The sequence below is a fragment of the Takifugu flavidus genome, chromosome 1, assembly GCF_003711565.1.
Source record: "Takifugu flavidus isolate HTHZ2018 chromosome 1, ASM371156v2, whole genome shotgun sequence".
Classification (NCBI taxonomy): domain Eukaryota; kingdom Metazoa; phylum Chordata; class Actinopteri; order Tetraodontiformes; family Tetraodontidae; genus Takifugu; species Takifugu flavidus.
In genome coordinates, this window is record NC_079520.1 from 19,007,438 (window position 1) to 19,030,389 (window position 22,952).

A 22,952-nucleotide genomic window follows, 5' to 3' on the forward strand; every position below is an offset into this window, starting at 1 on the left:
TGTGTGTGTGAGAGAGAGACAGTGTGTCAACAGGCAAAACATAGACAAGCTCATAAACATCTGACAGACACCATGTAAGAAAAGAAAGCGGCAAGGAGAATAGATGAGAGCAAAGGTCATAAAAGTCATAACTGATAACACACACACACACACACACACACACACACAGATCAATCAGAGCTGTTTTTATGCTCCTCTTGCATCCACACCCTGGTAAACAACCACTGCTGTGAACTTACGCTCACACAAAGAGCACAATCTCTCTGACTCGTTTACATGTGCACAAGTAATGATGGAAATGAAGTAACGACACGCACGCACACATGTGCACACACATATGTGGAAACAACCAATACATCACATCAGGGCTCTCCAGGAAATAGGAGAATTAAAGGATAAAACAAGGAGATATGGAACATCATAAACAGAGACTACCCCCCCCCCACACACACACACCCGTGTTTGTACTTCTAGTCTTGTAAGGACTTTAATAGACAGAATTCATCACACTAAAGGCCGACCCTTTAACCGTTAAACCAAGTCCTAAACCTCAAACACAGAGGTTGGAGGATCGGCCAAAATGTCCTGACTTTATCAATAACGAGGACACGCACACTCACGCACTCACACACACGTACACATGCGCGCGCACACGCTCAGAGGCATTAAGATGAACCTTGAACCGCCAGAGCTCACCGAGCGTGTGAATATCAAACACCGATCGCCATAAATCTGCGCTGTGATGAAGAGTTAAAACAGAAACGCGACCTTGACTCCCACATTTTTGACGGTGACAAAAACACACGACCACAGCAAAGAAAACACCGTCGCCGGGGTGTGGATACCATGGTAGGGTTTATTGAAACTATATGACAAAGTAGACGGTGTTTGGACAAAAGTGCATGTGAACTCAAGGATTTCTTCACAGTAAAGGAGGCAAAGGTTCAGTCCGTCACTACTGGTGTTAAATCACAGTCATGGCGAGAACGACGCCTCTCTGAAGGCGCCAACGTTTGCTACTACACAGCCGCTCCAACAGAACCAACACATTCTACGCAGGGAACACGACAAAAGGGTGGAGAACATGCCGACAAAAACAACTTTCTTATTCTGAACATTGCGTAGTTTAAAAATAGTTAGAAGACGTTAACATAACTGCTTGGAAAGGCTGAAGATTTTGCTCTAACGGTGAGTATCATGAGTGGACGCTGCATCGTATTCAAATAGGCTCTTCATCTGCACAAATACTTACAAATGCGGTGCGTGGTTACCGAAAACCTCATACCTCATTTCTCTCATAGTTACAAATGAAAATAAATAAGTCAATAAATAAATATTTATTTAATACATCAGGAAGCTTATGATGTTCAACTTTTCCCACAGCTTCATCGTACAAAACGTGCTAAATCTCTTTAAATGTCCTCCTAAAAATCAGCAACATCCTTCCCTGTGTGGCGCTCTTGTCCATGTACGCTACCGTTATTAAGGTCAGAAATAGAAAACATGTGGAAAACTTCGCCATTAAAGCTTAATCATTCCAACGAGATGCTTCCTGGCCAATTTTGAAGAACACAAACGTTCTCAGTCTTATTGAGAGTCAGATGAAGAACATCACTAGCAACCAGTTAGCTCGGCTTGGCCAAAACTTCATAGGTCACTTTTTTTTTTTTTACAAATACAGTGTTTAATAGTGTGTGTGTGTGTGTGTGTGTGTGTGTTGAATTTAGAGTCAGTACGTTACTTCAGCAAGCATAAACAAAATATTTTGCCTGATATGTGATTGGAGTAGTTCTGTTGAATTATATCAGGATCCATCATTATGAGCATTTTAGCGTTGTCACATTTTATCCCACCAGCATCAGCTGATCACCAGGCAGCATCAGGGTGTGTCTGAACCGTGGAGCTTTGGTCCCGGTGTTGAATCTCTGGCTGACTGAGGTAGATTTTATCTCTACCGAGCTCCAATAATGCAACACTACCTTTAAAGATTTTTTTTTATCATGTTAATAATGTTGAACTGTTTATACATAGAATTAAATAAATGTACAATCTAAAGATGACTTAATTCCAGCAAATCTGCGCATTAATTCCTACCAAGTACACATGCTAAGCTAGCTGTTTCCCTGTTATTAGCCACTATGCTGGTTAAGCTAAGCACTTCATATTTAGCATCAGCCCGTAGGAAATATAAGAGCAGAATCAATATTCTGGTCTAACTCTCAAAGAGTTTATTTCCTGACCACAGGAAGAGAACCGCTGACTTTAATTGGACTTTAACCTCATGATCATTCATCTACGTGCTTTATCTCATTTTGAACCAATTCTGCTGAAGTTCGTCCATTGATCCCTCCATCCTCTGCCAATTTCTCCTCCTCCTCCTCCCTTCCTCTTCACCCAACCCCACACCCTCGGGCCTGTTTTCAGAGCGGCACACGTCTCCTCGCTAACGTCTCTACCGCCAAGACCGTCATAGGAGCCGGCTACAGTGACACTGAATCTGAAAACCTAGCTAATAGAAAAAGTACAGTAGTGCTACAATAAGAACAAGGAAGAAGTTCCTTAAAAGTGGAGCACTTGAGAATCACTTTTTTTTTTGTTTTCATCTGCACAGCTTTTGACCTTGAGGATATTTCTGAAGGCAGTGAAATGAAGGCAGCTGTTCAAACCAAGCACAATGGCAGACAGCAGGAACAATTTCTCCCCTCAGTTTTGGATTGGATGCTCTCCATCTGTTGTTGTAAACACAGACACAATATGGCTAAATTGTCATTTCCCCCCCTCCAGTCCAGTAGAGGTTTTTTTCTCCCTCAAAATTTTGGCAGTGATGTCACATAATTCAAATAAAACCGACCTCACCTGTCTGCCTGTGGAGGGTGGTCCAATTTCCTAAAACAACTTTCGCCAAATTATTTGCAGATATTGTTTCTTGCGAAAAAAGATAAAGATATTTCTTCAAATCAAAGGCAGAAATAAAAGAGAAGCTGCAAATCAAACATTCATGCTTGTACATTCAAATGCTAGTTGTGCCCCTGTGGAATCGGGCTCAGCTCTGAGCCTTCCTGACGAGACCCCCCCCCCCCCCCTTCCCGGCACAACTTTTCACCCTTCAGAAACGACCAAATCTAAAATGAAATCAAAACTTCTGCCGCCACCGAAGACTTCTGATCTAGGAGCTGATGATCTGACCAGACCAGGTCTCGTGCTTGGTGCCTGGATTCAGGTGGGTGATCACCACGTCCACAGCCTGGAACTTCTGGTTCTTGGGGGGGACGGGACACACCTTGTATGTGACCTCATCCCCTTCCATAGGCACGTACTCTCCCTCGATGCTGTCGGAGAGACAAAAATTATTTTACCTTCAGTTTGCTCCACTTCACCAGTAATTGAATTAGCTTCTGGGTGGCTGGTTTCTACATAATCAATGCTGAATTAGCCGTGACCAATGCAAAGGTGGTGTCGTGTACTTCTCTACTGAACAGCGCCACCCGGTGGTCAATCCCGGTGTCAGAAGTGTGGCGCTCACTATTCTCATCGATAGAGTTCAACATGTGATATAAGTGATGCCGCTTTGTGATGAGACTCACTCAGAGATGTGGACAAAGATGTCCTCTCCTCCATGAGAGGGCCGTATGAACCCGTGACCCTGAGACCTGGAGAAGTTTTTACACACTCCTTTATAAACTGGACCTGATTTGGCTCGCACTGTCCTGCGGGGGGCAGAAACAACAGACGGGTCAGTTATCCTGGAAGGACGTCCCGTCAGAAGCCCCCCCACCACTCACGCTGAGTAAGTGCGGGTGCGTTTGGTGGGCAGTGGGCTGGGCAGCTCTCTGGGCTGAGGCGGTTTCCTCTCCCGCTCCCAGACCTGGCTGCCCTCCCTCAGGAAGGGGAAGGAGAGGTGCAGGGGGGTCCGGGGGGAGGTGAGCGGCAGTGAGGAGGGCTCTGCTGGTCGAGAGGCATCGGGGTCTGACATCTTGACTGCTTCCAGCTGGGGGTGTCGGGGTTCCTTTGCTCTCTGTGTTTTCGGTCTACGGTGTGCGAAGAACAGAGGACGGAGGGTCACACCTCCTGCATGGCAGACTGTCTGTGGCTGGGGGGGTCAGGGAGGAGGTCCTGGACACGGCAGAGCAGCAGACTGCGATAAAAGGCGGAAAATAAATAGTTTAATTGAATTTGTGGAGTCACAGAGTCACATTTTTACTTTAAGGCCTGGAAACGGGAGCCTAAATAAGCACAGCTGCATGGACCAAAACAGCCACAGGTGACACCTTCAGGTCAGATCTGGTCCCGTCCACTGAAAGCTGGAGCAAACTGAGAGCGGAACCATTTCCAGGTCTGCGATCTGGATCCGAAAGGGTCCCGAGCTGATGTGAACCCGCCCCCGCTTGGCTCGTCACACTCGATTACATTAATATCCTTTTTTCCTTTTTTGTGCCAGACTGACATCCATTACAGGATTGCTCCTCTCGCACGCATGCACACAATAAGCTGCTATCTGGAGGGGCTCACCGTGCACCACACACGCGCTCGTGACACTGACGCTTATTATTCTGGAGCTGTTACGAGGCCTTTATCGTTTCAGCGGCATCACACTCGACTGTGCGAGCCTCGGAGCACAAGCGAAGCCTCTGAGCGGCTCAGAACGTCTCTGCACTGATCCGAGTGTTTGACAAAGACCTTTTTAGTGTGTTTGGAGCGAATCCCACAGGATCAATATTACACTGCAGCTCTCTCACTGCCGCTCTAAATATAGCAATCAGTGTGTGTGTGTGTGTGTGTGTGTGTGTGTGTGTGTGTGTGTGGTGTGTGTGTGTGTGTGTGTGTGTGTGTGTGTGTGTGTGTGTGTGTGTGTGTGTGTGTGGATAGAGGCTCTTTTTTACAAACCCCGATCAGTCGTTACAAATGTGTGCTCATCTCCAAATTCCACTGGACTTTTAACTTCAGGGGTGTTTTGTTACTGGTGAGTGACGCCTACTGAAGAGTCATGCTAGCTCTGGGCTAAATGCTAAAGTCAAGGTGCTGACATGCTCAGAAGGACGGCGACATGGAAACCTGAGATTGACCACAACACGCCATGATTCAACCCCCTCCCGAGTCTGCACAGCAGCGCGGCTGTAACCAGGAAACTGCCCATTCCAGTTCGCACGATCCACGGTGAGTCATCGATGATGACCTTTCACCCCGTTTAACAGACGTGTATATGGCGTTGGCACAAGCCACCTGTAGCCGACACGGCTTAAGTGACACTTTTCCTTGTCTTTTTATCTGCAGTCACACAGGTCACAGACGTTTTGCTAGTAATAACAACCATATTAACCTATCAGGGCTGGAATTTATACGTTTTGGGCCAGTACGGATGCACAGATTGTATGAAACTATGCTCCGAGCATGGAAATTGATATAAATTCTACCATCTGATAACAAGAGAATCTGTGGATCATTTTGTCTGCTGTTGGCACCATCAAATACCACAAAGATCCCGTCATCATCACAGGGTTTAATCCCTCGCCCTGATTAGCCTACTTAGCAAAAATACCATGCAAACGGGAGGGTGACTGGGGGGTTTATCCTCCGCCTGGTGTCACACTGGGATGATGAGCGCACGTCTGTCACCGGGGTGGCACCAGAGAGCAGCCTGGCAATCACGGACAGCCAGGCAGAAATGTATGCCTTTAATAATTCAGCAACTTTGGCAGCCGAGTTCTTTTCCGCTGGCCGAAAATATCAGCGCAGCCCCCCCATCCGGAGGCCGACGAGTCCCCACAAGAGACGCAAACGTCAGGGTGAACTGGAAAAGGAGGCGGGATGGGGGGGCTTTGGACCAAGACAAAAGGCCAAGAGTGGCCCCACTGAGGCTGTCTGTGCTCCTGTGCATCAGCATGGAAGACACGTCAACCAGACAACACACACACACACACACACACACACACACACACACACACACACAACTTTACATTTTAAAGAGACACTATTTCCTGGTATGGTTGTTAAAATGGGATTCTTGCGGGATAAATAATTCACAGATGGATAAAAGAGCTGGAGGCGGATTGTTTCCAGAACGTTCTCACAGTGAGGCCACCAGAAGGCGAAAGGACCCCCCCCCCCCAATAAAAAAGATGCCACCGAAATGTCCGTACAATTCCCCCGCACATGTGAGCGCAGATATGTGAATAATCCCCGCGACGCTCGCACGACGCCGCGGAAGAAAGAAGCTGCGATGCGTGAATCAGCGCGTCGACTCACGCGTTTCAGCGACCGATTGCGCAACGACTCACCGACCGAAAGCAGCGATCAGCTGGGAGGCAGGCGTCGGCTCCACCGCTCCCCGGCTTTGTGGGTCGAGACGCAATCCTGGGATCAGAGCCGAGAAAGCGGCGCGCACATGAGCGCGTCGATGTCGGGATGGATGCGGCGCACACGGGCGGGATGAGAGCCGGCAGCGAATGAGACGGAGGCGGCGGGGATGGGGCGGGAGGTGGGGGGTGGGGTGGGGGGGGCTGCGCTAAAAACCCCACAGCGGACTCCAGGCCGCCACACTCAGGTCTTTGTCTTCCGTCTGGAGACATTTTAATGTGTCTGTAATCAGCGGAACAGGCTGAGACGCTTGGACTGGAGCTTCCCACGAACGTGAAAGATGCGGCAGCAGCGGGATCCGCGCACGGCAGTAGCCGGATTGTTTGAGTCACATCCTGCAGTTAAACCAGTTCTTTGTCACATACACAACTTCAGAAAGTTATTGACCCTTCAGGGCCTTCTCCCAAAACAATCTTCCACCAAGGACCTCTGTTCCTTTCAACACCCATCTGGATATTTTAGTAGTAGTTGTGGCCCACTGCCCTGGCCCCAAGATGGAGGGTTACCTCCTTCCTCAGGGCCAGATGTAGCTACAGAACCATGATGAACATTGGCAGTAATATTGATGATATAATGCTTTATATATGGACAGGTGCGTCAGGAACTGACATTATTCTTTTACCTGAGAGAGATGTTGCCATGGACATGGCTTCTTTCCCTGTCCTGAGCAGTTAAATGAGTGAAATTAATAAGTGCATGAAATGACTCCTCACCTGCGTGTCTCTGTCCACCAGAGAATCACAGGAAAAAACTGCAGCCTTGATGTTGGAGCTCATTTTATTGTAGTTTTAAGTGCAACATGAAGATGGTGAAAATGCTGCTTTTCATCAGGCTATTTTATCATTTCTGACAAAATTAAGTTTAAATATAATAAACTCTCAATTCTGTACATTCAAATGCTATAACAAAATGTAATGTCCTAGGTTACATTTGGACATTTAAGGGGGAACAGATACTGAACCTCCAGATTTGAACTCTACCACAGATGACACAGAGCTCGACATCCATGAATGATAGTTGTGGAGTTTTATTATACAGTCTATTGTTTTCTTTGTAACAGAAAAGATCTGGGAGCCAGTAACACACAAACGATTTAAAGTACACAGACGTAGACTCTTTAGACAAGAAGAAAATTAGCATAACCTCATTCGATTTCTAACAATTTACTGATGATCTTAGATTCAATCAACCACGTTGTCCCATCATGAAAACACCGCGGTGACAGGTGTTACCTGGTTACCTCCACGAAGCTGCTCTGCTTATTACAGTATAACATTGGTTTATTCTATTAGTTCCTTCTTTCCAAGTCTAATTTCATTGTTGTGATAAAACACTCAAGACAGGTAAAATGTGCAGCGATCATACTGAGGAAGTGTTTACAGGGGAAAGCAATAAATAAAAATATAATGGGGGCAGAAGCATTTAACCTTGCAAGGAAGATGGTATAATCAGGGGTAATGCTGGAAATACGAGTTTATGTGGTGCGTTCTGACAAGTGATTCATCTGTATATCGGAGCCAAAATGAGTTTGTATCACCGACACGTAAAGCTATAAAGGACTCTATTAATAGGACAGTTTACTTTTGTTTCCAGAGCCACCCTGATATTCAGTTGAATCACACGTGTTCCTCCATCTCCCAGAATGCCTTTCTAGCATCCCCGGTTGGGATCAGCTGAGTGACCTTTAGGTGGAGTTAACCGGTTGGAACAGCTTCCAGTACAGCAGCGGCACAACAGCTGTCACGTCTGGGTCAAAGTTAGTGTGTGTGTGTGTGTGTGTGTGTGTGTACCCCCCTTTTTCTGTTAGAACAATGGACAAAAATGTATTTCAGTCAACGGTCCTTGTTGAAAATAATCTTGAAGAATAATACGCAGTAATGAATGAACGGTTTTGGAAATGAGAGCACACACACCGGCTGCTATTGTTCCTTTATCAACATTAGCTTGGCACTTAGTCTATGAAAAATCATATTCTATACTGACTTAACCCCAAACTGTGTGCAAGTGTAGATGAAGGAACAACCAGGGATTCAACCAGGCAATCTTCCTTATGCCTCTGCACCCCAACAACCTCATATCCCTCCCCTCACTCCTCCCTCTCAGTGCTGCAGCTCCTTCATCCTGTTGAGGGCCGACCCCGCTTTGAACCATTCGATCTGTGTCTCATTAAAGGTGTGATTGAGTTCCAGCGTCTCCTCGCTGCCATCACTGTGCTTCAAAACTGCATGAAGAGGCTGAACAGAACCAGAACGAGATGTAATTCTAACCGGCATTAATGAATGGCTCTGCAGAAGTCGATATTCCAGGTGTGATGCCCACTTACTTTTCCTGGAGTGAAAGTTTTGAGGCCTCTGATGGAGATTTTGTCATCTGGGCGGATCTTGTCATAGTCCGATGGGTCGCTGAAGGTCAGTGGCAGCAGACCCTGCTTCTTTAGGTTGGTTTCTGCAGACAAGATGAGGGTGTCAATACTGAGGCAACAGCTTTCAAACGATCCCAATTCAAGTACATTTCCATACCGTGAATTCTGGCAAAGCTCTTGACAATGATGGCTCTTCCTCCCAGATGCCGGGGCTCCAGTGCAGCGTGTTCTCTGCTGGAGCCCTCACCGTAGTTGTCATCCCCGACAACGACCCAGGACAGACCATTAGCCTGCATGGACGAGATGTATAACCGACAATTAATGTACTGACATGAGTGCAGTTTCCGATCGAAGGTGGCGGTCAGCACCTTGTAGTGGCGAGCCACATCTGGGACTCCTGCGTAGTCTCCTGTCATGTAGTTCTTGATCTTGTTGACGGCGTCGTTCTCACTGTTGACTGCACCGATCAGCATGTTGTTGGAGATGTTGTCCAGGTGACCACGGAACTTCAGCCAAGGTCCGGCAGCACTGATGTGGTCTGTGGTACATTTGCCCTTGACCTGTGGTAACGGGGTAAAAACGTTTGTCCCTCTCCTCACAGTGAAAGACAAATGGACAGAAGCTGTCCTCACCTTGATGAGGACTGTCATGTTCTCCAAATCACCCCCGTTCCATTTGTCAAATGGCTCCAGAAGCTGCAGGCGGTTGCTCTGAGGGTTCACATCCACCTTGAGGTTGATGCCATCAGCAGGTGGGTGCTGGTAGGTGTCCTGACCTGGGTCAAAATCTTGGACGGGGAGTTCATCACCGTTTGGTGGGTCCAGTTTAAACTTCTCACCATTTGGGGCTGTAAGATAATCGGTCTCTGGGTTGAATTTCAGTGTGCCTGCAATTGCCAGTGCGGTCACAATCTAAAGGAAATGGAAAGAACGGAGGACCACATTGTGACCAGGAGGCTATAAATCTAATACCACATCCCATTTTTCCTTATTTTTACCTCCGGGGAGGTGACAAACGCGTGTGTGGCAGGGTTAGCATCGTTCCTGGCTGTGAAGTTTCTGTTGAATGAAGTGACGATTGTGTTCTTCTCCCCCTTTTTCACATCGCGCCTGAATGAAAAGACAGAATGTTTGAACTACTGAACAACAGGTGAATAATTCGGAATGGTTTTACCACTATTAATGCACCTGTCCCACTGTCCAATGCAGGGTCCACAGGCGTTGGCCAGGACCACACCCCCCACATCGCTGAGGATCTTTGACTGAATTAGGAAATACAAGAGTGAGTTTTCATGAAACAATCCATAAACGATCAGTGGGAGTTACAAAGAGACTTACATATCCGTCTCTTTCGATTGTGGCTCGGATTTGCTCTGATCCAGGGGTGATGGTGAACTGAGCTTTGCACTTGAGGCCTTTATCTAAAGCCTGCTTGGCCACAGAGGCGGCACGGCCCATATCTTCATAGCTGGAGTTGGTGCAGCTGCCAATCAGCCCTAAACAGTAAAGCAAGCTGATGTTTATCACCAGATGTTTGGACCAGCAACCAAGAGGATGATTTTCCACTGAACAAGTCTTACCAACTTTAACCTCCAGCGGCCAGCCGCTCTTCTCAGCAGTAGCGCCAACATCAGACACTGGGTGGGCCAGGTCGGGGGTAAAGGGTCCATTAATGTGCGGCTTCAGCTGTTTAAAAAAAACAAAATCACACGAGCCTAAACTCTCAAAAAATAAAAAGCATCATATCCGCACAATTCAACCCTCCATATAGCAAACACAAACCTACTGTACTGTAGATCATATAAAACATTTAGCAATTTAAATTCTAAATTACCTTGTGTATTTTAACAGTTTATGTGAAAACAGTTTGCAACTGGTTGAATGGGGCAGTTCTGACCTCATCCAGATTGATCTCAATGACTTGGTCGTACTCGCAGCCTTCATCTGGTACCAACAAATCAGCGTTATCATCAGCCAAGGCAGCAATATCTGGGTAGAAATAATGGATTACTCACAAAGTCCACTTGAATGCCTATTTGTGGGACATTTCTTCATTAATGCCATCCTTAATACTGAAATCGATTTTTGGATGAAGCCCAAGGAATCTGTTGATGTGGCACTTTACCTCCACGTCCCGTCTTTTTCAGGTAGGTCCTCATGCGATGGTTGTATGGGAACACAGAGGTCGTGGCTCCAATCTCAGCTCCCATGTTGCAAATTGTTGCCATTCCTGTGCAAGTTGAAACTCATATTATTCAACCAGAGAGGGACTATTCCCATCATTTATACTAGTTTTATTTAACCTTACCTGTACAGGATATTGAGTCAACACCTGGACCGTGGTATTCTACAATGGCTCCGGTGCCGCCTTTCACTGTCAGGATGCCAGCCACCTTCAAGATGATATCCTTGGGAGATGTCCAGCCTGACAAGGAACCTGTCAGCTTCACACCAATCACCTTTGAGGAAGGAGAAAAGGAAAACTATAACTACCACCAAAAAAGAGAATTTGTCCTCAAACATTTAAATTGTGGAAATAAAGGTTAAATAAATAAAAACATACTGTATCCCACACAATGATGGATCAATAGTACTGACCAAATTCCTTTAATACGTTTTTGATTGTGGGTAAAGCAGCATCACACGGTGAAATAAAAAACAACAGGGTTAGGCAAATTTCATCTAGAAGAGGTCCCAAGCAGAGGTTTACACCCAGAATTTACCTCTAAAATTGAGGTAAATCTCCTAACATGTATATGTTGTACTAACATTTGGACACTTGAGCTCCCAGGGGATTCCTGCCATGACATCTACAGCATCTGCTCCTCCAACGCCAATGCAGATGGCACCAAGCCCACCTCCATTTGGTGTGTGAGAGTCTGTGCCGATCAGCATCACTCCTGGGTAAGCATAGTTCTCCAGGATGATCTGTTAATGCATGAAAACTTACATTTAGCGTGCCAATATCAATTAGTTGTAGAAAAAGCATAAAAACACAGGTGATTAAAAAACCTGATGGATAATTCCAGAGCCTGGTTTCCAGAAGCCAACACCATACTTGGCTGCTGAACTGGCCAGGAAGTTGTAGACCTCATGATTGATTTCCTGAAATGGAATTTGTGATGAAAGCCTGTGGAAGATGAAGTGTTTATCCCATTTTTAAAGATTAATGCAATGAATCACTCACCTTTGCTCTGGCCAGATCCTTTTCTCCTCCAATCTGTGCCTCGATCAGATGATCACAGTGAATTGTGGAGGGCACAGCCACCCTCGGCAGGCCACTGCTGATGAACTGAAGCATTGCCATCTGCGCCGTAGCATCCTGCATGGCCACGCGGTCAGGATGCAGACGCAGGTATGTGCGGCCTCTGTCGATATCCTGATTGTGGGGGTCAGCGAGGTGACCGTACACGATCTTCTCAGACAGGGTGAGTGGCCGATTGAGTCTAGGGTGAAAGTTGCAAGTGTTCCACATCAAGGTACAAGAAAAGGTTTCAAGTGAGTAGAGAATACAATACAGAGGGAGATATGATAATGGTATGAGCACAAAAGACCAAAGTGACTGGGGATTTTAATTTGAAAATAAAAAATAATAGTAAAATGGATAGTGATCCAAATAAAAGTGATCTTAATGTGGCCTTTTTTAAAGAAAGGATTTTCTTCAGTCAAGTTTTAGTATATTTTATCTCAACGTGAAGGGAAATTTTAGCTTCACTACTCATGTAGTCATGTAATTAGGAGAGTGTACCAGTCTAAACAATGAGGGTAATTACAGGGGAAACAAACAAAAGCCACACATCCCATTTTTCCATAAATGTACACTGTACAAAGGAAAAACTCTCTTAAACAGAATCACTTGGTAAAGGAGAAAGCTGACCTTTTTTTGACAACGTTGACATTGGTTCGGATGTTTTCATAGTTGACGGAGGAGGTGGGCTCAAAGCGGCTCATAGCCACACTGGCCGTGGCTCTGTAAGCTGCCGAAACATGAAGACGACGGGCACCATGGCCCAAAGCAAACTGAAGAGAGACAATGTGAGAAATCAGAGCCAACTCAAAAAACACAAAAATCAGTTTTGTCCTTTCTAGTCACAGAAGTAGATGTGTGCCTGTCTGCTGGAAGCTTTGATTTATTAGGTAATAATGCCTAATTCCTCACACAGAATAGCAGGCACAAATACCACAATATTAAGCAAAGAAGAAAGTTCTGAATCTTAGGTGCCAACACAGTGTCTCATCAAAGTGTGTTGACAAACTGGTGAATCTACAACCGATCAGCTGATTTAGTGTCCCGACTTATCTTGATTGTCAAGCAAATTCCCAAGTCAACATTCCTGAAGTAAATGCATGCAGAATTTACAGCTTATTGACATTTATAACCTTTATTTTCTGGTGTGGGGCCAATTATTTAGGCAAACACTTAAATAGAAATAAATACCCAAATTTTGACAAAAACTGACTAAAAGTGCAGCTCAAGCATTCAATGCCTGAATATTAAAGAGACACACGTGTAAACCGATCATCGTGTCTTTTCTACTTTTCTTGCAAAATTAAAAAACAACATCAACATTAGACACTTATCGATTACCTATTAAATAAGTTTAATATGTAGTATGAAACACTGCTGCTATGCTATGCTTTCATAGCCTAATGAAAGCTCTAACCTTGCGGTTAACCTTGATATCACGCACCAAATACTAAAGAAAAAAGGTAAAAAGTAAAATAGGCATAACATTCAATGGCTAATTTAAATAAAGGGTGATTGATTTATAAGACAAGACATTAGACGCTTTGGAAGGCAGAGATTGTATTAGTTGCTACGCACTAAACGCGTTCAGTGCATTAGGACAGGATGACCTGGAGCAGCTAACAGTGATTGCTAGCTGCTCCGGGTGGTCCTGTGAAGGCAGCTCAACAACATCACTTAAGGCAGGCGAAAATGACATTGGAACTTAAGGAAATGACATGCCTCTGCTGATGGTGAATATTACAAAATATAGCCAATTTCAAGTCGTACCTGCAGTCGGGCGACAGTGAGACAGTAGGTTGCCATTTTGTTCACTGACAAAGATGTGTCGAGTAGATGTGACGTCACCCCTTTATTGTTCGTGATCTCGCAGGTCCTTTAAGGACAGTTACATTATCGGTATATTTATGGTTCCTCTTGTATAAATCTAGCGTGTGTATTTAACAAAATAAGACTATTGTTGCTCAGTGTCCATTTTAAGCGATTGATTATACGTAAATTGAAACGTTTTATACAACTCTACGAGTTTAAGGTGAAATTATTTTTATAATACTGACAGGATAAAGACAAATTTGAATATTTCATTTTTTAGACATATTATTTTGTGCAAAGAAGCCTATATTTTGTATCGCGAAACAATAACAGGACATATATTCTGACCCGTAGTATAGTTTTTATAGACAGGCGTAACACAAGGTTATGCGAGGTTCCGTTGTCATCAGCCACTGGGTTTGATCAAAGGTCTTTCGGAAGGTCATCAGAATGTAATAAACTCTTCCTTGGCTAATGGTCAGCTGAAAATGTCATTAAAATCAGTTCAGAAGTTTTTGATTTATTTTGCTAACAATAACATAAATATTTGTTACGTGATGAAGCTAAAGGTAACAAATATGCATGTGGAAGTAAAAAAAAAAAAAAAAAAAGTGTCGATAACGTCCTAGACCTACATGCTCTTGACTAGTAGGGTATTGGTCGTTCTTCTTTGTGACGCTAGGTGGCAGCACTCTCTTTTCCATTTCCAAATTTTCGGTTCAAAAGTCAACTATCTCAGAAACGACTGAGTTACGTTAGCCAGCATGGCTAAACATCATCCAGATCTGATTTTTTGCAGAAAACAAGCCGGTGTTGGTACGTGTCAACCTATTTATTTTTGCAAATTACTTGATAATAAGGTGCTGCGACGGCGGTCGTCATATTATCGTGTTTATAGCCATTAGCTGCCATGCTAACGGTAGCAACATTGAATGGACATAACGTGGACCACGGTTTTAGCTTTGTTATGCCTAGTGATTATAATCATCCTATAGTGAACCTTATGCAGAGGTGTACGTAATTTAGATTATTCCTTCTAAATTAGCAAAACTAAACTGACTTCTTTCATTTTCAGCAATCGGGAGGCTTTGTGAGAAATGTAAGTTATTACATTTAACATTTTCACCACCATTGCTTTCATTTACCTTAAGTAAATGTCTATCAGCATTTGTGTGTACGTTTTGAGTGCAACATAATATATTTTCTAATAATCGGGGTAAAGGGTCGGGGTTACTGATTCCTAATTATAAACCAGTTGAGGGCCACGATGATAATCTACTCCGCTCCTCTCCCCAGGTGATGGCAAATGTGTTATCTGTGATTCCTATGTGAGGCCCTGCACCTTGGTGCGCATCTGTGATGAGTGTAACTATGGCTCCTACCAGGGCCGCTGTGTCATCTGTGGAGGACCTGGAGTCTCTGATGCATACTACTGTAAAGAGTGCACCATACAGGAGAAAGATGTGAGTATCCTTCCATGGTGTTACAATCTGAGTAGAATAAAAAGGCGAACCCAAACCAAGCAGACCTCTTGCCTCGGGCTGCTTCCGGTGCAGGATCCTCTCAGACCAACTCTCCTATCTGGAATACCAAACATAACAAATCTACACGCTCGAGAGACAAAATGAAATCGTGTTGACACTTTTGGAGGAGGTGGATCTGTCGTGGATTTATAGTTAATCAAAACTGTAACACAAAAACCTTCTCAAATGTGGAACACGTTTTGATTTTGTCTAATATTTTTTTGTAGCGCTTAACATGGCTGTGCCAGCCTGCCACATTAATGCTTGACTCAAACTGTCTAACTAGGGTTAAGGTACCGTATATTTCTTCAACAGAAATTTCTAAACTAACTTACCAAGATACTTTTTTAAGGAAGCAATAACCAGTTGTTTCTAACAAGCAAATGTAGGACTATGTGTATATTATTCCATATTCATTGTTTTTTCCTAAATATATGTATGTTTTTGCCTTATATGTAGTATTTATCATAGGTGTAAGTCTGCCAGGGACATAACTGCATTAGATCCACTTTCAAAATGGTTTAGAGTATGAACCCTGGAGTTGTAGCTATGATCATGTGTGACCCCTGATTACTAGAAAATTCCACAGTATGTGTGCCTGTGTATGTCTGGCTCTGGCCTGTCAGCGCCTGAAACATTTCACGCTCAGTTGAAAACAAAGTATTGTGATCACTGTAAATGCCATCCATGTTATCTTGTAAAAGTTTACACTGCTGAGAGAGGAGCCTCTCCGGGAAGGAGGCTGAGGTGAGGGTCTGGAGCCAGACCCTTGTCCATCATCTGCAATAGGCCGATAATCCAAAAAACTAGGTTTAAAAAGAACTTAATGCAATGCCTGACTGCTTCCTTGATGGAACTTGTGTTTAGAGAGATGTGAAACAAATTTGCTCACAGATTTTTCTGTTTTTCAGCGAGATGGTTGTCCGAAGATTGTCAATTTAGGCAGTTCAAAAACAGACCTGTTTTATGAAAGGAAGAAGTACGGTTTCAAGAAGAGATGAAGTTTCTCCTGTCAGCTGTTTTTTGGAAACAAGAATGCGTTAAGGATTTTTTTTTGACTTGTCAATAAATTTCTCTTTTCTACTTAATAAATTTGCTTTGTTACTTGTATAAAAATACAGGAAAGGCAGAATTCTGGGTTGATGCTTTAATACATGTGTGCAAGACATGACATTGAAAATACCAATATTTACAAAAAACATAAATGATTTACTTTTTTTTTTTTAAAAAAAACAAAGTTAAAAATTGACCCGTTTGAAATAGAAGTTTGACCTAACGGTAACAGTTACTGCAAACTTTAATATTTATTAAACAAAATAGAACGCTTGACCTTGATTTATGACTGGAAGCACAGGCAGATTTTTAAAAAAGAAAAAAGTGAGGAGGCGGACTACATGTCTCATGATTAGACAGACATATCCTGGGTGCAAAAAATGTCTCCCAGTAATCTGAGACTAACTGCACTGAAATAACTTTCGGCATTCCCAACAGTTTTATGAGACCACCTGTTAATAATAAAAGGGTGGCAGACAGGTGAACGCCCTCCTCCTGATATTAAAATTGTCAGAGCAGTATAATCGTGCAGACACTTCCAGGTTGTGAAGAGCTTTAAAATGTGTCAATTTCATGTACCATGATTCAAAATTTTTAAATGCATTTGAATGCTACACATGGGTCCTTAAAAACATGAACAATGCAACAAATGCTAATGGTCAGGTGACAGACATGGAGCAGTTACACTGAGACAGCTCTGTGGTAAATGCACGTAAAAGTAAAGCGAACACGGCATCTTTCTTAACCGCGTCACTGCAATCCCCTGAAGATCAAATTTTAGAAAAGCGTCACAAATATTTGTCAAAATTATACCATCCACAATATAAATGGACCTTCGGGTAGTAAAAAGTTGAAAAGTATGACAAATGCTACTTAACTAAAAATGATAAAACCCAGGTTTTCCAAAATGAAAAGAGCAAAAACAATACAAAATGATCTCAAAGCTCAGCAAAAGTAGTAAAGTACACGCCATAAATGAGGTGCACTGAAGAAGCACTTATTTCCTCATTCACATGGACGATGGTTACAATGCAGGGAAGGAAATGTGGAGGTTCTCATCCTGAAATGTCACTGGGTTACCATAGCAACCCAATCATTCCTTGAGACATGCTCCACTCTAAAGAGACCTAGTTTCTTCTTTAGAGCAAATAAACCAATTTACAAAAGAAAAGAAAGGCGGACAGGGGAGAGGTCAACATTATTCATCACGATTCTTCTGAATCACCATCATCTGCCAGAGGCTGCTGTAGATATGGGTTCTTATCCCTTTTCATACAGAAGCAGGCACTTGCTCACATTCCACTAGTAAAATATTATCAAGCTAAATATGTCCAACCTAGGAAGCATAGATGTAAAATGTTCCTACACTTAATTACCAGCTCAGCTTTAACCCATCTGACTGTTATTTGTAGTCTGCTACAATCTACAAGATGCACTCATATCCATTTTGGAGTAGAAGTCGGCACTAATCTGTCGACATGAGAAGACAAAGTGAACGATAACTCTGCTGTATTGACATCCACCCTTTTTCATTTTACAGTTTCCTGATACAGCGATCCAATCTGTTACAACTTTCCATATTTGGATTCGTAGCGCCCCACGACATTTTTGTAGCGCCCACATTCCTTCCGTAGGTCCGCGACCTCCGTCCGCAGTGCTGCATTCTCCCGTTCCAGGAAGGCTGCTCTCACAGTGATCTGGTTCTCCTTCAACCTGCGAGCGTCACGGGAACGTTTGGCAGCCATGTTGTTCTTCTTCCTTCTCTGCCAGTATTTGTCATCCTAGGGACAAGGAGAACAAATAAGTGAGTCATCATCAGCTATTCAGTCTGGATGCATCAGTGGGGACAATTTCCCCACAACAAGGCACAACAAATTTATTATAACGACTCATCGTGGCCAGACTTGAATTTAAAACAATTTACATCATCATGCCACCAGAGGGCGACGGTGCGCTGTTCTGTTTAAAGGTAAACTCTAGACACATGTATCACACATCTTGTGAATTTTATGCTTGTCCAAGATATGTAATACTGCAGACAACCCGGCTCTTATGTCTCATAAACAATCCTAACATCTGCTCTGCAGCAGACCACATGTATGGGAAAATGCACGAGTCACTATGACTTTGCTATATTGTGCCGTGGCTTTAAAAAACCTCCTTCTCCTCTTACACTGGCTAGCAGCATTCAATTTGTTTAAAAAGGTGTTTCAGGTTTCAAGGACATTTTGTTCAACAACTCTCACACCTGTATTGAAGTTACTGCATTCTAAAAACCAAACCAACTGTTCACATGGAACCTGATAAATGATTTGATTTAAACTATAGAAACTATAGAAACCAACAAGGCTGGCTGCAGTAATTCCATTTTTCCTGTTTGCATACCTTCTTTTCTTCAGGCACAAACACCTTCTTGGCTTTCTTAATCATGGGCTGTGGTTTAAGGTCCTCGTCTGAAAACTTATGCTTGCGGGGGTCAAAAAGTTCACCTCCAGGCACGCTTGACAGCACCAGGTCGGTGGGATCGGGCTCATAGTTTACAGTGATTTCGATATCATCAGGACCGATGGGCTCTGGTGTCGCTCTGTCCTTCTCTGTAGACACCTCTGGGTCCATGGGAAAACACACAGAAACATAACATTCAATCTTAAAATTATAGCTGATAAGTGAGATTTTTAAATAGTGTATAATATAATAGCGTACCTGTTGTAACATCACAGATGATGTCACTGCTGGCAATGGTCACAACTTCCTTCTGGCACACATCTAATTCATCAGAGGGGAGCAGGGCCACCGGAGCCGACTTTGATTCTTCTGTCTTTGAATCACTTTCATTTGGACTGACCTTTGTGGGCTCCTCTCCAGGCAAAGAGGCAATGCCATTTTCGATGAGGAACTCCTCAAGGTCCATGTACTCCAAGTGGAAGTTCTCACCATCATAGGGAATGGTTTTGTCCCAAATAGCTGGGGTCAAGGCGGCCGAGGGGCCCATATCACTGCTTCCATCAAGGTCATCACCATCTCCATGTTTTTCCTTGTTGGTGTCTAAGACAAAACATTTGCTTGAATTTAGATTCATAAAGACCCGTTCTGGTCGAACCACATTAATAATTTTTTTTAAAAGTAAAAAGGTGATGCAACATTGCCAAAGACACACATCAAATGACTGGTTTGTAATTGTAAACTTCTTCAAATGGAAGAAAGTTATGATTGAATATGTTTAAGAAACACCATTAAACACATATCCAACCATAATGCATAAACTCACACGTTACGTTAATAATAAACCAAATTACTCGCCACATAGGTTCAAACCCCCACATGAAAGCATTCGCCTGCTGGTGTCGCCCTTTTGTATTTGCAAAATAGGACGATATGTTCCAGCAGCTGTACCAGCTTCACCTTCGCAAGGTGCACCAGGAAATACAAGAATATGGAAGATTAACGCGTCCTCTAACCAGATACCCAGAAAAGAGGAATATTTTCGGATATTCTTGGTCCGAGCTTGTTTTGCATCATATTAATGCTTCAGATCTACGCTGCCTCCACTAAACGTACCGTCGTCGCCGTCCAGGATGTTTGGAGGGGGCAATTCCATGACTTTCTTCAAAACCACGGGGAATGAAGAGGGCCCTCCCGGCGTTGTTGACAGTGTGATGAGAATTGATTCTTCCGACATATTTTCCTCCTGTTGTTTTCTCCTAATCGACAACCAAGCGGGCGACGCAGCTATTATTTTCTCCCGGTCCTGTTTAGCTGGAAGATCGTTTAGTCCGTTCGAAATCTTGTGCGCAATGTTTTGATGGCGCGCGGATACAACCCTAGACTTGCACGGAAAAATACTGGCGATGCACTGCTGTCTTTAGAACAAATCCCGCCCTCCTACCGCCGAGCCCGACTGTGATTGGCCACCTAGTTGTCTATCAAGTAGCTGCTCCGCTACAAACCAATCAGAGCGGCCGCTTCGCATCCTTCAGGTTTCTATTGGCTGACCGAGTTACATATGTTCCAACTAGGCCGGTCTGGCAAGTTGTGAAACGCGTGGTGGACACGCGTCACAACGATGCTCGTCATAAAGCCACACGGCCTCATTTACGTTTGGCATTAATAGGAGTTATTAATTCAGCGTTACATTTTGTTAGTCTGACAACCACTTATAGAATCAATACCCAATATCAACACTAGAACAGCTCTTCCTCACACGCCGCCTGGGCAACACCGCTCACGTGCATCTGCACGTGCTGCTCTGACCTTCCTTATTTTGTGGCGGCAACCCGTCGTTCTTTCCTCAAAAATAATGAGTGCGCTTTAAAGAATTTGTGCTCTGACAGCATTGCACACCTTATGTTGTGTCTCTAGTGACAGTCTTCCAGTGAAATAACTCAGCTATGGATGCCCTCTATAGGATTTAACGCTGCTCGTGATGAAAATGGTGTTTTCTCGGACGCCTGCAGGTGTCGCGTTAAAAGTGTTTTCGTACATTCACTATCGCGCCTCGCTTTTGATGGGCTGCAACACGCCCAGACTGCGCACTTTTGCACGGAATAGTCTTTCTGACAAGGGTAGTACATTACAACTGCACTGCGTTTTAAAGACGCTTTAATTCACAATTCGAAACAGGAGATGTCAGGATTTTACCAAAATTTACCAAAAGTTCTGATGCAAGTGAGCGTCAATGATCCATTCATGTGCGTGGCAATCATATGACCTTGGGGATTGATAGTCGAGTGGTTCACCCAACAGAGAACTCAGAAAGACAACTGTGGTGGTTTGATTGTTCTGTTTAGATAGTGCTTATCCTTAAAAATGGCGCGTTTGTATTGCAGAAATACAGAACAAGTATTAAAAGTTTGAACAACCTCCATATTTCTGTGTATTTCTCTCATTTGAGATCCTTGTGTGTGCCTACACAGGTTATATATAGTAACAAGTTAATTCACTCTATAATAAGTAATTTTCTTAAAAATAAGTTTATCATCGGGATGAATAAGCATCAGTGACATTAAAGCCTTGTACTTGTTTTTGCCTATTTTGTCTTTGCACACAGGAGAATTTAACCGATCCCTACCTCCTTTTCATAAATATTATCTTTGCATTTATTGTGTGTGGTTTTTTTTCTATTTTATGTTGACAAGTTATTTTGTCTAGCTTTTCCACGTCTGGAATCAAGAAAGTCGTCTGTCTGTCTAAGTCAGTTAAATCCTGTCAAATTCAGCATTCAAGATTATTAAAACGACCTAAGAAAACAATCAAACGTTACCCGGAGACCAACGGTGCCACCTAGCGATCCAATCAGGAATCTAAGAAGTCATTTACACAAGCTGACACGTGGAAACAGGTGTCACACTCAGACCAAAACATTATTGGCAGAACTCCCGTTCTTAGCCACCAAACATTCTTATTACCAGTATCATGATGGGATTGGGTTAATGCCAATATTGTCTGTTACATCACTGAACCACTGTCTTTTGATTGCCAGAGATGAGTATCTTTAATCCCGTACTGACACATTAGTCCGAAAACAAAATACTTATCGAGTGTCCTTATCAAGGAAGCGCAGACAAAATAACATTGTTATTTTCTATATAAAATATTTGAATTCATTTGTCTGCACATTAAAAGTAGATGTAACAACTGTTTGATTACGAGGGCATGGAGCATAGGCAATGCTCTGAAGGTGCGTTCACGAACCTTAACTTTGCCTCTAAAGTTAGTTGTTCATGGAGAGCATGGCCTGGAGACGGGGCTATTGATGTAACAAGCATGGAATGTTCGGGAATGCGACAATGATTTGCAGTTGCATCGAACACTTTAGGACAAACTCCGTAACCACAGCACAGTACGTTCAAGTGACCCAAGTGAAAGTGCAGCTGTTTTGGCAGTCGCTTACCATCAAAGTCAAAGTTAGGGAGAGTGAAGGGATGCTCAAGAAGACAGCGGAAAACCTCCGGGATCTCTGTGGTCATTTTTCTTCTTTAAAGTTCCGTTAGAACGAGGTGAAGCAGATGTCACAGGAGCCGTCAGAAGCACCGGGGAGGGTACAGGAGGAGGTCGGAGAGCTCCTGGGAACTATGGGAACGTCAAAACTTCCCGCACACGCGAGCAGGTCCGCGTTTTACTTCATAAGACCCGCCCCCTTCCCAACCTAGTTGGCGCGCAGCCTATCAACTGCGTTCTCTAAGCCAGCCTTTGACGAAAGACGTTCCGATTGGACAACCTGCCTATCCATCATAGTAGATGCAGCGAATCAGGAGCAGCGTATGTATTATCTAAGGGGGGGGGGGGGGGGGGGAGTTATGCAACAATTTTGGTAAAAATAAACACCTGAAAACTGTTAAACTCCTGATTTTCCAATTTGCACCAGTCCATAGAATTATCTGTGAATGATAGAGACACCTTAGAATAATTCAAATGCATGCAGTTTTTTGCCTCCAAAGTGGTTATGTAACAGCCTGTTTACTCATGTGCCTGTGTACAAAATAACTCCAAAAGTTATGAACGGATTTTAATAATTTTTTCTGAAAATATTGGTAATGACCCAAGGGGAAAAAAATACAATTTTGGTGATGTTCCACGTTCCAGAGGGTTCTTGACATTTTTAA

At 43.6% G+C, this 22,952-nt stretch overlaps 4 protein-coding genes and 1 long non-coding RNA gene across 7 annotated transcripts; 2 read left to right on the forward strand and 3 right to left on the reverse strand.

Moving 5' to 3' along the window:
- Nucleotides 1-836: 836 nt before the first annotated feature.
- Nucleotides 837-6,478, reverse strand: csdc2a (cold shock domain containing C2, RNA binding a). Of its 2 annotated transcripts, none has more exons than XM_057011552.1 (4): nt 6,280-6,478; nt 3,783-4,135; nt 3,585-3,707; nt 837-3,329 (listed from the first exon to the last, which is right to left on the reverse strand). In XM_057011552.1, exons 2-4 carry the CDS (start codon nt 3,971-3,973, stop codon nt 3,167-3,169), a joined length of 477 nt encoding a protein of 158 aa, XP_056867532.1. In that variant the 5' UTR covers nt 3,974-4,135; nt 6,280-6,478; the 3' UTR covers nt 837-3,166. The 2 variants fall into 2 exon arrangements, with proteins under 2 accessions (XP_056867532.1, XP_056867449.1); XM_057011469.1 differs by having other exon boundaries at nt 6,276-6,476.
- LOC130513452 (uncharacterized) lies at nt 4,657-9,456 on the forward strand. Its single transcript, XR_008946736.1, has 3 exons — nt 4,657-4,791; nt 4,867-5,154; nt 9,318-9,456. It is a non-coding gene; the product is annotated as an uncharacterized LOC130513452 (long non-coding RNA).
- On the reverse strand, nt 7,114-13,890 carry aco2 (aconitase 2, mitochondrial). Its single transcript, XM_057057117.1, has 17 exons — nt 13,733-13,890; nt 12,593-12,735; nt 11,903-12,161; nt 11,728-11,820; nt 11,485-11,643; nt 11,024-11,174; nt 10,841-10,945; nt 10,613-10,704; nt 10,296-10,401; nt 10,054-10,211; nt 9,904-9,977; nt 9,714-9,825; nt 9,349-9,627; nt 9,085-9,276; nt 8,874-9,006; nt 8,678-8,799; nt 7,114-8,588 (listed from the first exon to the last, which is right to left on the reverse strand). Exons 1-17 carry the CDS (start codon nt 13,766-13,768, stop codon nt 8,454-8,456), a joined length of 2,349 nt encoding a protein of 782 aa, XP_056913097.1. The 5' UTR covers nt 13,769-13,890; the 3' UTR covers nt 7,114-8,453.
- Nucleotides 13,891-14,447: 557 nt separating this feature from the next.
- On the forward strand, nt 14,448-16,389 carry phf5a (PHD finger protein 5A). The gene is made up of 4 exons (XM_057011860.1): nt 14,448-14,590; nt 14,850-14,873; nt 15,071-15,237; nt 16,209-16,389. Exons 1-4 carry the CDS (start codon nt 14,539-14,541, stop codon nt 16,296-16,298), a joined length of 333 nt encoding a protein of 110 aa, XP_056867840.1. The 5' UTR covers nt 14,448-14,538; the 3' UTR covers nt 16,299-16,389.
- A 40-nt stretch (nt 16,390-16,429) lies between these two features.
- tefa (TEF transcription factor, PAR bZIP family member a) lies at nt 16,430-22,438 on the reverse strand. Of its 2 annotated transcripts, none has more exons than XM_057059258.1 (4): nt 22,241-22,438; nt 19,054-19,395; nt 18,736-18,956; nt 16,430-18,131 (listed from the first exon to the last, which is right to left on the reverse strand). In XM_057059258.1, the coding sequence occupies exons 1-4, from the start codon at nt 22,314-22,316 to the stop codon at nt 17,916-17,918; spliced, it is 855 nt and encodes a 284-aa protein (XP_056915238.1). In that variant the 5' UTR covers nt 22,317-22,438; the 3' UTR covers nt 16,430-17,915. The 2 variants fall into 2 exon arrangements, with proteins under 2 accessions (XP_056915238.1, XP_056915161.1); XM_057059181.1 differs by lacking the exon at nt 22,241-22,438 and adding an exon at nt 19,909-20,209.
- Between the last annotated feature and the right edge of the window lie 514 nt (nt 22,439-22,952).

What these genes read in the sequence shown, in the direction of transcription:
- csdc2a (XM_057011552.1), bottom strand. Translation starts at nt 3,973, where the DNA reads ATGTCAGACCCCGATGCCTCTCGACCAGCAGAGCCCTCCTCACTGCCG. An exon ending in CGCACCCGCACTTACTCAGC is followed by an intron (nt 3,708 to 3,782) that starts GTGAGTGGTGGG and finishes TGCCCCCCGCAG; the next exon opens with GACAGTGCGAGCCAAATCAG. An exon ending in ATCTTTGTCCACATCTCTGA is followed by an intron (nt 3,330 to 3,584) that starts GTGAGTCTCATC and finishes TCTCTCCGACAG; the next exon opens with CATCGAGGGAGAGTACGTGC.
- aco2 (XM_057057117.1), bottom strand. Translation starts at nt 13,768, where the DNA reads ATGGCAACCTACTGTCTCACTGTCGCCCGACTGCAG. An exon ending in AGGATCTGGCCAGAGCAAAG is followed by an intron (nt 11,821 to 11,902) that starts GTGAGTGATTCA and finishes ATTCCATTTCAG; the next exon opens with GAAATCAATCATGAGGTCTA. An exon ending in ATGTGGCTCGCCACTACAAG is followed by an intron (nt 9,007 to 9,084) that starts GTGCTGACCGCC and finishes TCGTCCATGCAG; the next exon opens with GCTAATGGTCTGTCCTGGGT.
- phf5a (XM_057011860.1), top strand. Translation starts at nt 14,539, where the DNA reads ATGGCTAAACATCATCCAGATCTGATTTTTTGCAGAAAACAAGCCGGT. An exon ending in CAGAAAACAAGCCGGTGTTG is followed by an intron (nt 14,591 to 14,849) that starts GTACGTGTCAAC and finishes TTTCATTTTCAG; the next exon opens with CAATCGGGAGGCTTTGTGAG. An exon ending in CGGGAGGCTTTGTGAGAAAT is followed by an intron (nt 14,874 to 15,070) that starts GTAAGTTATTAC and finishes TCCTCTCCCCAG; the next exon opens with GTGATGGCAAATGTGTTATC.
- tefa (XM_057059181.1), bottom strand. Translation starts at nt 20,029, where the DNA reads ATGTCGGAAGAATCAATTCTCATCACACTGTCAACAACGCCGGGAGGG. An exon ending in CATCCTGGACGGCGACGACG is followed by an intron (nt 19,396 to 19,908) that starts GTACGTTTAGTG and finishes GTTTTGTCTTAG; the next exon opens with ACACCAACAAGGAAAAACAT. An exon ending in TTGTGCCTGAAGAAAAGAAG is followed by an intron (nt 18,132 to 18,735) that starts GTATGCAAACAG and finishes CCTTGTCCCTAG; the next exon opens with GATGACAAATACTGGCAGAG.